At 32.3% G+C, this 14,305-nt stretch overlaps 1 protein-coding gene across 8 annotated transcripts in view; it reads right to left on the reverse strand.

Moving 5' to 3' along the window:
- Window positions 1–14,305, reverse strand: part of LOC126865388 (SLIT-ROBO Rho GTPase-activating protein 1-like) — a 43,857-nt gene that overhangs the window by 11,330 nt on the left and 18,222 nt on the right. For 4 of the 8 annotated variants that reach the window (XM_050617817.1, XM_050617819.1, XM_050617820.1 and 1 more), the window contains one exon: window positions 214–397. In XM_050617817.1, the coding sequence (XP_050473774.1) occupies window positions 214–397 (184 nt within the window). Of the gene's footprint in view, window positions 1–213; window positions 398–6,262; window positions 6,879–13,967; window positions 14,279–14,305 lie in introns of those variants that run through there. The other 4 variants (XM_050617821.1, XM_050617822.1, XM_050617824.1 and 1 more) reach the window with 3 other exon arrangements.

Here is a 14,305-nt window from a genome sequence, read left to right on the forward strand (position 1 = left end):
TACGATAATAACACACACTTAATTGTTTTGAACAGTATATTAGTTATGGAGAAAGAACCCAATAGCGCTAGATTATTATTCTTTGTTCATTCAGAAACAAATAGTCTCTTAGCAAGAAAGAAACCAGTACTACGTATATATGTAGATAATGTAATGATAATGTGAGATTGTTAAAAACAAAGTCTAAAGAGAAGAAAGTCTAAAGATATGTACTTTTGCTTTTGCTCCTTGTGTCTGAGCTGTATGCTTCTGGCTAACTTGTCGAGGGACTTGCTGTAATCGAGCTCGAGCTCGGCTCTCCTTCGAAAAAAATCCTGAAGCTCCGCCACGATGGCGACTTGGGCCTCCATCCGGATGTCGAGACATCTCAGCTGTTCGTTCAGCTGCAACCGTATGTCTGAAAACAGGAACACGCCACGAATAAAGACTTTCTGCTGGTTCGTTCGTTTTTCGTTAATCGATCGATCGACCAATCCCGTTTATCGCAACCGCATTTCGTGTTACGAACGTACTTGCTACCTTGAAAGGTCTACATCCAATCGTGCTTTACTTTTTATTTTCCACACACCTGCTGCCGACTCTTCAACTTTATATTTGTCGCAGAAATAGTACATATAAAAGTAATAACAGAACTTTATATAGTTCTATAGTTATTTATACTTTTATCGATTCAACGGGTTGGTTTGTGGTTTGGTGGATTCAATGTAAAATATACAAAGTAATTCCTTAGTAAAATGAGACCAGATATCTAGAACAACATATTTTTATACAATATGTGCTTTCTTAAAAAAAAAAGGTGAAGTTTTTTCATTCGCTCTTTTTATATCACGATTTCGGAATTACATCGTATGTTATACATATTGCATCGTTGCTATGAGCTTGAAAAATGTATTGTTATAAGATTATAATTCTCCATTATTTTTGTTTTGTATTAAGAATGAGTATTGAGAAAAACTGAGGGATTGCTAAAAGATACTAAAAATAAGTAAAAACAGAAATATCATGTACACGTGCATAGATGGTATTCTTTAGTATTACTATTTATCCTTAATTGTAATAGTTGAGGGGGTTTTATTGGTGTTCTAATAGGATCGCAAGTGTAATGCGAAGTGACTTACAAAAAATAATATAAATAAATATCATAAAATAATAAATTTCATATTTGTCTGTTTTGTTGCAATTTCTTAAAGGTCATGTGGTATTAAACTTGTGATTGTATTACCCTAAACATTAAAATTGTAAATTGTTGTAAATATCTGTGTTTTTATAACACTTCCTACGTAGAACGATATCTCAGACAATCTCTTTTAATTTTCATTCGATGATCATTCAATAATTCATTCTGACCTTAAACTCCAATTTACATAAGAATCTACGGATGACTATTTTTTATTTATTCTACGACTAAAGCAAATGAACAACACTTCAAAGATGAAGTTATACAAATTGAAAAACGTTATGTCTCTTCAATTTATCGAAGCGAAAAATCAAAGTTGAAGGAGAGAAGAGAAAAAAAAAAGAATAGCAATTTAAAAGCAGCTGAAACTGACAACCTGTTTCGTTCTATGTATCTGATGCGAATAAAACTCTAAAGTCTAGACTACCCCTGGATGGTTTGCATCTAATCATGGATCAATGAGGGTCATTGTAACGAGTTCATTGAAGAAAAGGCACCCTTCGCAGAGGATTAAACGATTCTTTATGTGACTTTCTGAGAAACGAATGATACGAACAGTCGAATAAAAAACGGGCGCGTAAAAGCTATAGTTGTTAAGAGTGCAGGACTTCTAAGAATAAACGATATAAATGATAGAATTATAAAATACAATTTTTTTCTAGTAAAGAAATATGTAAATTCTATGCGTGACAAAGTAAAAAAGTTATAAGAAAAAGCTTTTACGATCATTTATTTTAGCTTTTAGACTATGACCATTAATGTTGACTAGGCGGCAATGTATAAGTAAATAAAATCAGGTAATACAAGAATTTATTTCGTCATTTATCCGTAAACATGGTAAACCATGGTAAACTGGAACGAAAATTAGTAATAAAATATATCATTTGCTGTTCAAATTCCTTCAGTATGGATATTTTAAAATATAAAGAACAATTTTTGAAAAAAAGGGATAAAAAGTTCTAGGAGATATTCGAGAAAGTTTTTAACGTTTTTAGAAACTCGTACGAAGAAACTTGATAGCTGAGGGCATCGGGGAAGTACCATGTGGTGTCGAGTATTTCTGAGAAAGCAAGAAAAAGAAGTAAAAAAAGAAGGAAGCTGTCCATCGTTGATCTTAGGTCATCCCATATGAACTTGCTTAACTTTTTCCACTCGATTCGAGCGTAGGGCGTATCGATTTTCCGTACTTCCGCGGTGTGATTCATTCCCCAAGTGGCCACGAGATTTTCGACCCCGTCGCACAGGGGCTGAAACGCATGAATCGACCTGCCTACGCCCCTAAGAAGGTAAATAAACGCATTTCGTTGCGGGCTGCCAATATATCGGGTGATTTAAAGTAAAGGTAGCATGTGATTTTAGACACTTGAATTCATCGATGACATAAAATGTCCTTTCAAGCATTAAAAATTCACACGACTTGATTTATCAATTGAACAAGGTTTCCACCTGTTAACTAGGTCACTTTTTAATCGGACTCTTCTATAATCAATATAAATGACTACAAATAAATTCATTTCTGTTACGTCAATCTCAGTTCGTGCAGATGGTGCAACTCGTCATTCGGATTGCCAATCTCTTGGACATAATATTTTCTTTATTTAGAAATTCCCTATCTCTTTGTGATTTATTTTATTCCTGTAATATATATAGTGGAATCGACAGGTTTTTAAATATGATATAATTTATTCTTAACAGAAATGAAACGAGCCGTATGAAAAAAAGAGATAAGGAAATTCTAAATAAAGAAAGTATTATGTTCAAGAGATTGGCAACACGAACGACGAGTTACACCATTCTTGCCACGTGCAGCCAAATCTCCATGTGACACCGTGCATTCCAAATCTTCACGAGAGTTCCCCGAATCACTCTTCGCTCGTAACCGATACCCTGGCAAAAACATTCTCTCGATCTCAATCATAGTGCCTGGCTGCTAGAATTACACAACCGAGCGCTAGAATTTCAATAATACGAAATTTCAATAATAAAAAAGAATAAACAAATAAATGCAAAATGTACGAATAAATGTGCGTTCGTTGAACATATTTATAATGATAACTATACTCTAAAAATTGTTTTGGAATGATGATGTTAATAATTCACAGCCAAACTTAATTTAATCCGTAACTATTGGTATCGTTGATTCGCATAACAGTTTGGGCTTCGTTTAGTTTCAGAAAAGTCTTTCAATTTCAGCGTATGTCCTTTTAATTTGCACTTTATGGTAAAAACGATAAATAAGTAACAGGATGTCTCACGTAACTAGGGCAGGCTAATGTATTTTTAAAATAGAGACGGACAGAAATGTCATAAGGCAATATGAAATGGCATAGAATAAAGGGTATTCTGGTGTTAATTTCATGTATTTTCATCCATTCGTACATTCAAACAACGCAATTGTATCTTTTTCGTTAATACATGACATTTATTCTATATCATTTCATTTCGCCCTACGCCATTTCTCTCCATTTCTAAGTATTTTAAAGTTACATCGTCCTACCTACATGAAACACTCCTCTTTACATCGCATAAAACATGGGATACAGATTGAAATACACGTTTATAAGTATAAAATGGGACTTGGGTAGAAAATTGTTCTATCTGACATGTATTGCAAAGATTACTATCACTTTAACTAATTTCTATATTTTTACGTATTACATACATTCTGCACATTTTTGCATCTTCCATAAACACATAAAAATCCACGATCTATTTATAATGTTTCTATTTACTTGAAACGAAAGAATATTTTCCCCAACATAAATATTACCAGACAATATTATAAAAAATAAAAGAGGACATATACCAAACTTTAAATCACCCTGTATATCACGGTGCTCATCGATCAGAAACCTCGAAGGGGGAGTAACCGGAGGATGGCGATGAGCGCGTGGCAATTTCCTTTCAGAAACTGTCGGCTCACCCGTTTCCCAACGCATCGTCAAAATATCGACATTTCTACGATAAATTATTTCTACGTTAATAATAGCCGGCGCACTCTTTTATGCTCCACATGGTTATCGAATATTACGTAATCGACCTTAATAATAATAATAACCCGCACGGCGTTACCCGTTCGATTAATGCGTATCGAGTTAACAGTTCTAACGAGCTCCGTCCTGCGTGGATCACCGGTGACCCACGGCCAACTTTTAGCTTCTTTCTCTTCTTCCCTCTTTTCTTTTTCTTTTTTGATGCATACGCTAGCGCCGATATATTTTCCTTTTTTTAAACACGTTCGAAGAATGAAACAGGTCGTCGTAACGGATATAAAATTAACTTGTTCTATAACGATAACCGATTAACTCTCTGCAAGTGACATGGAAGTTACATGCTTGTCTATCTTTATTTTTTAACCTTTTAACTGTTGGAGATAGGTGCAGTGAATGCACTGATGCACATAAATTAAAGAATTACATATATCTAACATTAAAAAATTGCAAAGAGAACAGATCCGATGTGCATAAAATATAAATCTGAATCAAAATTTTAGTCGATACTTTTGCATAGAAAGAATAACAATTTTTTAAACAAGAATAGAACTTATAACAAAAATAGCTGAGCAAATTTTATTTGATTCACTTTTTAAAAAGGAACATTTATTTAATCGAGTTAGTTATCAATATCTGTATGTTTTAATCAATACCTTTTGATAATACTTTGGCTTTGTTGCATCATTATGTGATTCTTGCTTCTTTCGACAAAGTAGAGTTTAATTGATACAACAGTAAACTAATCATTACTTTTATCATTTCTGCGATCACAGTATTTTCTTGTTTTATTATCTATAATACCCATTAATCGATTAATTTATCAATTGGAAACTGCTGTAGCTGATTATATAGGTTTAGCAATTGAACAATGTGTATCAATTGCGGATTCAATATGATTTAGTTTTTGTAAAGCCAAGTCACCAATTTTTTTAACTTACATTTTTGCTAAGCAATTTTTTTTTAAATTAACCCGTCTTCCGACAAATTAAGTCAGTAATATAGATATCGTAAATTTAGCCATCGTATCAAGTATGTGAAATATGTTTAGAAACTCTGAAAAAGATATTTATTGCAACATAAAGGAAAATGTTGATTTTACAGACTTTCTCCATACCACCTGTTACTTGGAATTTTCATATTTCATAAAAGGTATCGGAAATAATAAAGTAGATAAAGATGACTGCCCGTGCGAAAAATAAATCGAAAATTAAACATAATATTCTATACAGTGATATATAAAAATATTATAACTCTTATTACAGAAATTTTTTATGAATGTATTATGCGTGCTGTATAGAACATTTTGAAATTTCATAAGCATCGTAATGAAAGTAAGTTAATTATACATTATATTAATATGCCTCAACTTAGTGAAGCTTTCACTAGCACTGATTGCATGTTTAACTTCTGCTTGCATTATAATGTCTGATTTGTTTCAAACTTCATCAAAATAATTGCCACAATCTTCTTTCATTGCAACGCTAATGAAGTTTCAAGGAATTCTTTTAAAAAACCTTTTTTTTGGTAAGTATTCAAATAATTTCAATGAACACTCTATATGAGAAGTAATTTAAAATCTGTGAAAGATGTTTATTACTGTTCCAGAAAAATTATAAAGACACTTATACTTGATTGCTCAGAGTGCATAAAAGAGAAAAAGACAGAAGAACATAAATAATAATTGATCCTTCAAAGTGTATAAAAGAGAAAAAGACAGAAGAACATAAATAATTCCTAAAATCATCCCTATTATATAAAACATCGACTTCAATCAGTTTACTAGAATTCTTCCACACTTCCAAATCTAATTTGTAAAATTAAAACTCCCAGTTCTTCTGTTATACATTATAAGAAACACATTAATCAAATCTGTGCACGAACATCATAGATTGTGCCAGGGAGCTCTCACGATTCTCATATGAGGGGTTAAAGTTCATGCAAGACTTCTTGTTTCCTAAAAAGCACATGTCTCCCTATTTATAACTTCCAAACATTCTTTCAACAATCGGATACCCGGCTCACGGTAACGGGTTAGGGGTACACGTGTGGAATAATTGCTTAAAAACGGTTCGTAAACGGCCGTGCCATTTACCTTTCGTCAAAGCCTCCCATTCTTGTCGTCCAGCGAGCTTGAACATTTTTCTCCGTTATCCTTTTCGACTGTCCACCACACTCTGATCTCTCTCCGGTCCTCCGACGATTATTCCTCGTGCCCACAAATCACTTCTCTCTTTTATTTCGTCCAATAATCTGTCTTTTCCTTTCTCACGTGTAAGTTACACGAACACACGCGATATTAATCCGTGTTTTACTAAATCACGAATTCACGCGAATTTTTCTCGAATATATTATATCGCGAAAAAGTCACGAGTTCACCTGAACTTTTCTGAAATATATTATTATCACGAATTCACGCGAACTTTTCTCGAATTTATCATATCGCGGAAGTCACGAATTCCTGGGAACTTTCCTCAAATTTATTATTATCGCGAGTTCTCGCGAGCTTTTCTCAAATCTATCGTATCACGGAAAGTCACTGATGATCACGTGAATATTTCGTTGAATTAATCGAATCACGAAAACTGCACGAACATCAACGAGCTAACGTGATATTTCTGAGAATGTTCAGTTTCTGGAACACACTGGTCAAATTGGACCCAGACGCCGTGATCTTTGACATTCTTCGGCCTCGAATGACGAGCTCGCATCTAGATTTCATTGATATTAGACGATAATTATGATATATACGTACTGATAATGACGTTAAGGAGTGAGTAGGGCGGGCAGGTTAGGCGAAGAAAGCTCGAGATAGACTATAGAGCAACGTGTATCTAATCGTGGGTGGGCTAATACATTTCGTTGCAACGATGGATTGGCAATCTAATCGAGTACCAGCTGGTGGCGATGATATGAGGATAGATGCGTATCGTGAAGATATTGTTGGAAAATAATAGTTATGTAATGGAATGATAAAGTGCCTAACGAAAACATCGTTGTCGTGCTTGTGTGGGAACGAAGAAAGAAATGCTGTTTTTGTATGAAACGTGATTATAGTCATAAACTTGCTATCTATGTATTTGCTGAGAAGCAATTCAAGTTAACCAGACTGTAAAATTGTAATAGTAAAAGTTTGTCGATGCGAAGAAAATTTGTAAATTGAAGTTTTTTAACCCGTTTAAGACTAATGATTCGAACGTTGATTTATAGTAACAATTAATATTCGCATTGAAATCAAAGTTATTTTGTTAGTTTAATAAAATTAATTATAATAACTAATAATCATAAGAAATTGCAAAGTATAACAAATTAAAACAATACATTTTACAAGAGATATTAGTACTGGACCTATATTTGGAATCATGTGTTTGATAAGATCTAAGAATAGATAAGATGATATCGGCTTACAATTTCTTCACCGTAGAATATCTTTTTAGTCAAGAATATATTGAAATAAAGAAAATCGCCATTGATATCTGTATCATATTAATCATCAATTAATAACAAAATTAACACGAAACTTGAGACAACTGGTCCCAAATTTTTGATCGGTAGTGTATGTCGTTTCTTCCTGTTTCTGTAGCGAAATTATAAGTTCAATATAAAGTTCAATCAAAAGTGAAAATTATATTCCTCTTAAACGAATGTGTATTATATCATTACTTGCAAGAAAGTGTTTTATGGTGCTTTCGCTATGTTATTTGTTTAAGAGATATTTTTACTTTAATGTACAAATTAACACGTATATCTTACAACATTGACATGAACTCTCTATTTATGCAGCTTTTATCTACACTACTTTGCAAACTCGTCGTGGAATATCTGTTAAGTTAAGCGTTTTCCGCTTCAGAACAATTTCGTAAAAGTTCTGCGAAAGAAAGGAAAACAAAACAGTGTACTCAATTTTTCAATTCTATTGTTTCACGAAACGATTCCGACAATTCCATTGTCACTACAATAATATGCAAATATTTCGAAACATGAAAGAAAATTCTTAAAATACAGAAGAAGTGGTTCGTATTTTCTAATATTAGATAATATCGCATCATTCATATTTCCAGAACTGTCCCTGTGTTATATTACACGTGATCCAGTTTATATAAATAGAGATTAAAAACACGAATGTTTAGATAAACATTGCAAAAATAATTTTTTTTATCACAATTTGTTCTTAAATATCATGTTTGTAATGCAACTTTATTTAAAATTAAGTATTTCTGGGATCAATGGCCTACGATATATACGTGTTGAGCGTGAAACATTTTGAATCGCTTAAACTCTTGTAATATTTCATAAAAATCTTGCTGGATCTCGAGTTTTTCTAGTTCCGATAAAGTTTCGAAGAATTTTAGATATCGAAACGTATGATGCTGAAACCGATTCGAAATTTCACGGCGAATGAAATATTTCAAACTCAAATACTCACTTTTTGCTATATATTGCCGAAAATATTCCAATTTTCTGTACTTATTACCTATTACTTATTACTGCATACATGTATAGTACATACATACTAGTTAATTGTATCCAACTGTAATAAACTTCATATGATTACAAAATCACTTTGATACTATGAAAATAAAACGTAGAACCTAATAAAAAAAATACGTTTCATTGGCAAATAAAGTTGTGTACAAATAAATATATATTTTTTGTAGCCACTGTGTATGTATATGTATATTAATGTATCCATCCAATAGATGAGTTTACCAACATAATGTGTACTTAATTCTTTGAAAGAAAATCGAATTCCTATTGCATGCTCTCTAATAGTGTATTATCGTTTCGATGTAAGTAAGTATTGTTATAGGATCAGCAAACCGTAGAAAGGTCTGGTTCGCACCATGTGCGAGAAAATTGAAAGCGCAGTGGCATAAAAATTCTAGCTCCTATATGTTCCCGTTATAGCCTTAGAAAGGATTCCGTTAATAGAATGCAACCGTGAATCTATCTCTTTCACTCGTTCGCTCTGGTGAACGATAAGTTGCTGTGTTGCAAGTTTATGCTTTGCAATTATCGGCCCTGATAGACTGCAACAGATAATGATTGTACGTCGTGCGTCGAGTCCTCAAAGAACACGATCAACAACACCGTTTTCATAGCGTGATGGCCACGCAAAGGATTATTTTTAAAATTCCCGCTGAGGATGGCCTTAATAGGTCGTTTGTAAGACGACAATGACGAAACGGAATGCTGCCATAGATGCGGGTAGTTTATTATTATAATATTGAGAATTTTCTGGGTCTCAACGGGTCAACTTCGAATATAAAAATAGTCGAAAGATTGTGGCAAATCGGCTCGTTCGTTTATCGCTAGACGGAGGATGTTTATGCAAATGTATATTTCTTTAGACGATTATAAAATGGGACATAGATAGGAATTTGTTTTATGTTTGGAAAGTTTTGATCGTTTATTTTGCATATATTTTTGGCAAGATAGTAATCAGGTAGAATACTAATAAATAGTTAAACTCTGTATATTTTACTTGAAAATTGATAATAAAGTAGCAGCTGGATGGAAGTTCATCTCGTCTTTAGAAGAGTTTAACTTAGAAGAGTTTAAGAGTTTATACTTTTGTACTACTTAATGCGCTATTAATAAGGATTGTTACAGGTATTTCTAGAAATCTAGATAATCCTCTTCGCGAGACACTGGTATCACTTCTATTTCTTCTCTATTTACAGCATGTCATGTTACATTTGTTAGCATAGTAGGTACAGGTCAGTTATCGATAAAACAACGCTTTGAGATGAATCGTTTAGAAAGAAAATAAACTAGGAGGAAAGAAAAAACGTTATTAAGCTAATATTAATGCTAATCTTATTGGTAGATTGATAGTTTTGGAAGCTTTTCATGCAATAAAATAGGCTCAATATATTGTCTATGATTTAATTTTCCATACTTTTATTCATTTTGTTGTTTTATATATATATATATAGTATTTTTATTTTTTGAAAGAATATAAATATATACGGGTAAAAAAGATATGAAATACATAAATAGAAAAATATTCATTATTTACTATCTCATCTATATACATAATTTTTATGTATTTAAATTTTTATGAATTCTTAAACTCTGTAAATAGAAATAAACACAAAAAAAGATTTTATTACTCCTTTTATCATCTATTCCTTGGAATATATTTTCAACTTCCAGTATTTTCCAACATATATGTTTTAATAATGTTATAATAAAGACACGGCGTTATCATTATTTAAACAGATACAATAACAGGCTAAATTCTATTCAAACAGTGCCCTTTTTTTAGACACTCATCACTGCATACAATTTCATATAAAAGGAGAAAAGAAGAAGAAAAGCAAAAAAGCAGAACGGATGTGCTGACGCGCTCAGAAGAAAAATACGATTAGATACATAGATGAATTCAGTTCAGGCGTGAAATAGTTCCCACTATCAATTTTCGTCATCTTCCTTCAGGAAACAGCTATAATCCGGCCTAGTTTGTACAATCACTCTACACACGTCAGCAGTGAATAAATTTGACGAATGAACAATCGTCCAATCGATTCAAATTTGTCAACAGAACTGTTTGATCGAGTTACTTGAAACAGTAAAATCAAGTAAAATAAACATAAGATTTAATAAATGAACAGAATAAGAAGACCAATCGAACAAATTCTATGCAAATGAAATTTAAACGTATCTTTACATAAAAATTGTACCTTTACGTGATTGATTCAATTTTTTAAGAAAGAAGACAGAAATATTCGATATAATATCAATAGTATTTTAATACGTTCCCCTATAAAAAATTTTCCTTTTTAATTTTAATAAATGAACAAATAAACAATCGCAATAAATGAGTAAAGAAAATAATATTCAAAGGCGAGTTTTCATGAAACTTTATTTTAATGATTGACGATTGCCTTAATGACGATAACAATGGAAGCAGTATTAACGATTAAAATCTATCTTAATAATCAGCATCTGACGATCATTATCCGATAAGTCAGATAAAAAGTACGCACAATTCAATGCAAAGTGACAAAACCTATTAAAATCTCTCTTTCTATAAAAGTTCACCTCGGAAGAGCGTGCTACGCCAACACAAGAACTTTGTCATTATCCTACATTGGGAATTACCACGATCTCGTTTCTAGCCTTAATCATCACCGTGCAATCATTATTGCCTTTGTTGCGCAACAAACAATCGGTTTCACGAGATGTTCGACTAATCATCCTTCCGTGAGGTGTATCGATCATTACTGCGTAAGAACCAATTACTACGACTCTTTCAAACTGAGAAACAATCGATTCTGTTTTTTCGTATTTTCCGAAAGAATGTCCTTTGAAAAATATATCTACAAAAATCTATGTTCGAATTTTCCAAATATTACAACGAAGTTATAGTCATTTAATAAAGGATGTAAAAGTCACTGGTTAAGTATGCATAGAAAAATGTTTGATTAATAGTTGCAACAGTTATTAGTAGCGATTTGTTATGCAACTTTATATTCTTATGAAGAGAACTAAAGAAATGAAACATACATGGCAATCTATTTCGACTGCTAAAAATTATGATGAGTACTCCACTTTGGATATTTTATATACTTTTATAAATTTTTCATAGATGCAGAAAAATCTACGGTATAGTTATAAATATAGTTGATCTAATTAGTAAGTAAAATTTAGAATGTTTTGATAATTATGCAAGATTATGTTAACTCTGAGATCAGAAATAGCAAAATTAGATACTGTTTTCAATGATATCCTTTCCTGTCTTCATTTATCTCTTCTACCTTTCTCTTTTTAATTCTTTTAATCCGCGAAAAATATGAAAAAGGAGAAAACATCGATAGTAAAACTTCAAAGTACCGCAATTTTTTTAATCGTCTATATTTTCTCGCTTCTGCTACCCGTCAGATTCAATCTCATCCTAATTAAGAATTCTTTTGATTCACTCATCTCAATTGAACAAAAAAAGGCAGAATCGTGAAAACCATAAGGAAACTTTCCTTCCAAGCGATAGTATATTCGGAAGTTCTGATTGTTTGCCATTCAAAAAATTTACGAATCTTAATGAAACATGAATAAATACATATATAAAATCTCGTATAAAAAATAAGGAAAGTAGAACATATCATATGTAAAAAGAAAAAAGGGAAAGGGAACTAAAAAATCTGTCGTACATTACAATAGGCCATAAGTAATGAAGTTTTAATAAGACACTGTAAACCAAAACCGGAAAGGGAAGTCATATGTCTGACAATAGAAGATACAGAATAAAATTCACGGTTCGGCCGTGGGTTCGTTCGTTCGTTCGTTCGTTCGTTCGTTCGTCAACGAAGCAAACGCCCACAGTCGATTGAGAGCGTCGGACTGTTAAACACAATTGCCCTTAAATTGAGATGTACTTGTGACTATTCCGTTTCGTTCGACACTGTTCGGATCGCCTCGAATCGGTCCTATGAACATCATGGACCTATGATGTCCACCCATCGATCTGGGTCATCCTAAACTCGTTTAAAATCCTGTTTCCAATGAGAAAGTATGCACGAGCATGAGAGACCATTTTTCTTTCGACAGGGGATAGTGATAAAATGATACGAGGAATATAGGTTACACCTGGACTGAATCTACGAGATTTACTATAGTGTTCTTCATGTAAATTATTCCACATTCACCTAGATCTTCCTCTTTCTTTTTAATCTTTTCAGAATCGATACTTTTTCTTTGGGAAATTCGTTTATGAGAAAAATAGCTTTTTATTAATTGAAAGGGCTGTTGTAATAAGGGCAGAGTTCTATAAATTCATAGTCAATTAATAATCGCAGCGATAAACTTTTTTACTTCTCTAATAAATACAATTTAAACATTGAAGCTGCCTCTTTATTCTGGCAAATACTTTAATTAATTATTAATCATAGAAATATATTTTACCAGGTGGGATTTTCAAGAACATATAATGCACTAGAATTTGAGGTCAGAGAAATTAATAACTTATTAAAGTATAATATAATATATACATAACATCGAATATAAAAGGGATAGTAAGGAAAAGGAAATTTTTGTTTTTAATTTCATATCAAAGTAACGAAGGAAATGTACTGTTCGGATAATGGAAGGTTCGGGATAGAGGAACTATTCAAATAGCAACTATTCGAAGAGTAGGTGAACGGATAATGAATGTTTTACTGTACTTTGAAATAAATATGTCAGCAATTTCCTACAATCATTCGTACAAAAACATGAGATATTTCCGGTAGCGTAGTAAGTAAATCGAGCACGTAAAAAGTTACTCGTTCAAAAGTTTGTTCATTTCAAAGAGAATATGTAATACTCGCCCTGATTTTTCTATTCATAAAAATTTTTATATCGAACTTAACTATTATTGTACTGGTTAAATGTATCCTAAAATATTTGATACGTATTCAAACAATTGTAAAATATAATTATTATTTTCTTTGTATTATATAATAAACAATTGGCGCAATATATAAATGCATTAAAAATGCATTACAATTAATTTATAAGCTATAGCAGACTAAAAGCAACATTTATAGTAACAAAATTACCATAAAAATCTACAAACATTAGTCTCATGAAAAATAAAAATCCAACATTATATTCCTGTTTCCAAAATGGTTCTTGTCATATATTCAATGATACTAAAAGTAATTCCTAGTCTGTCACTTAAATGATTACTTCGAGTAATTACATACTCGGTTTATCACTTGAACTTTTCGATTACACATACTAAGAAAACCTGCAATTAAAGTAGAAAGTAAATAACATTACAAAACTTCGATATACGTAATATACGGGACAAATCTAACCTCCGTATTAAACTCTAATATCGTTGCTTGTCCCGTTGGACAATTAGTATTCCGAAAAATGTGTTCTCGGGAACAACCTGCCACCAATACTAGTTCTCCTTCAATTAGCTGTTCTACGCAAGCCAAGCAATTACTCGTCGAGTTTTTACCACGGTGCCTCGTTCGATTCTATCGCAACAGTAGTTTCGCGACCGGTAACACGATGCTGTTCGTTCGAAACATAAACATATCTTTCGATGACTCAGTAGACTTTTATGCAACGGACGTGGAAAGTTCAGCAGCACACAACAGCAAACAGCTGGTGTCTGAAAAACTCTATTCCTATCACACGTTGTTTA

This window comes from Bombus huntii, chromosome 5 (assembly GCF_024542735.1).
Source record: "Bombus huntii isolate Logan2020A chromosome 5, iyBomHunt1.1, whole genome shotgun sequence".
NCBI classification, from domain to species: domain Eukaryota; kingdom Metazoa; phylum Arthropoda; class Insecta; order Hymenoptera; family Apidae; genus Bombus; species Bombus huntii.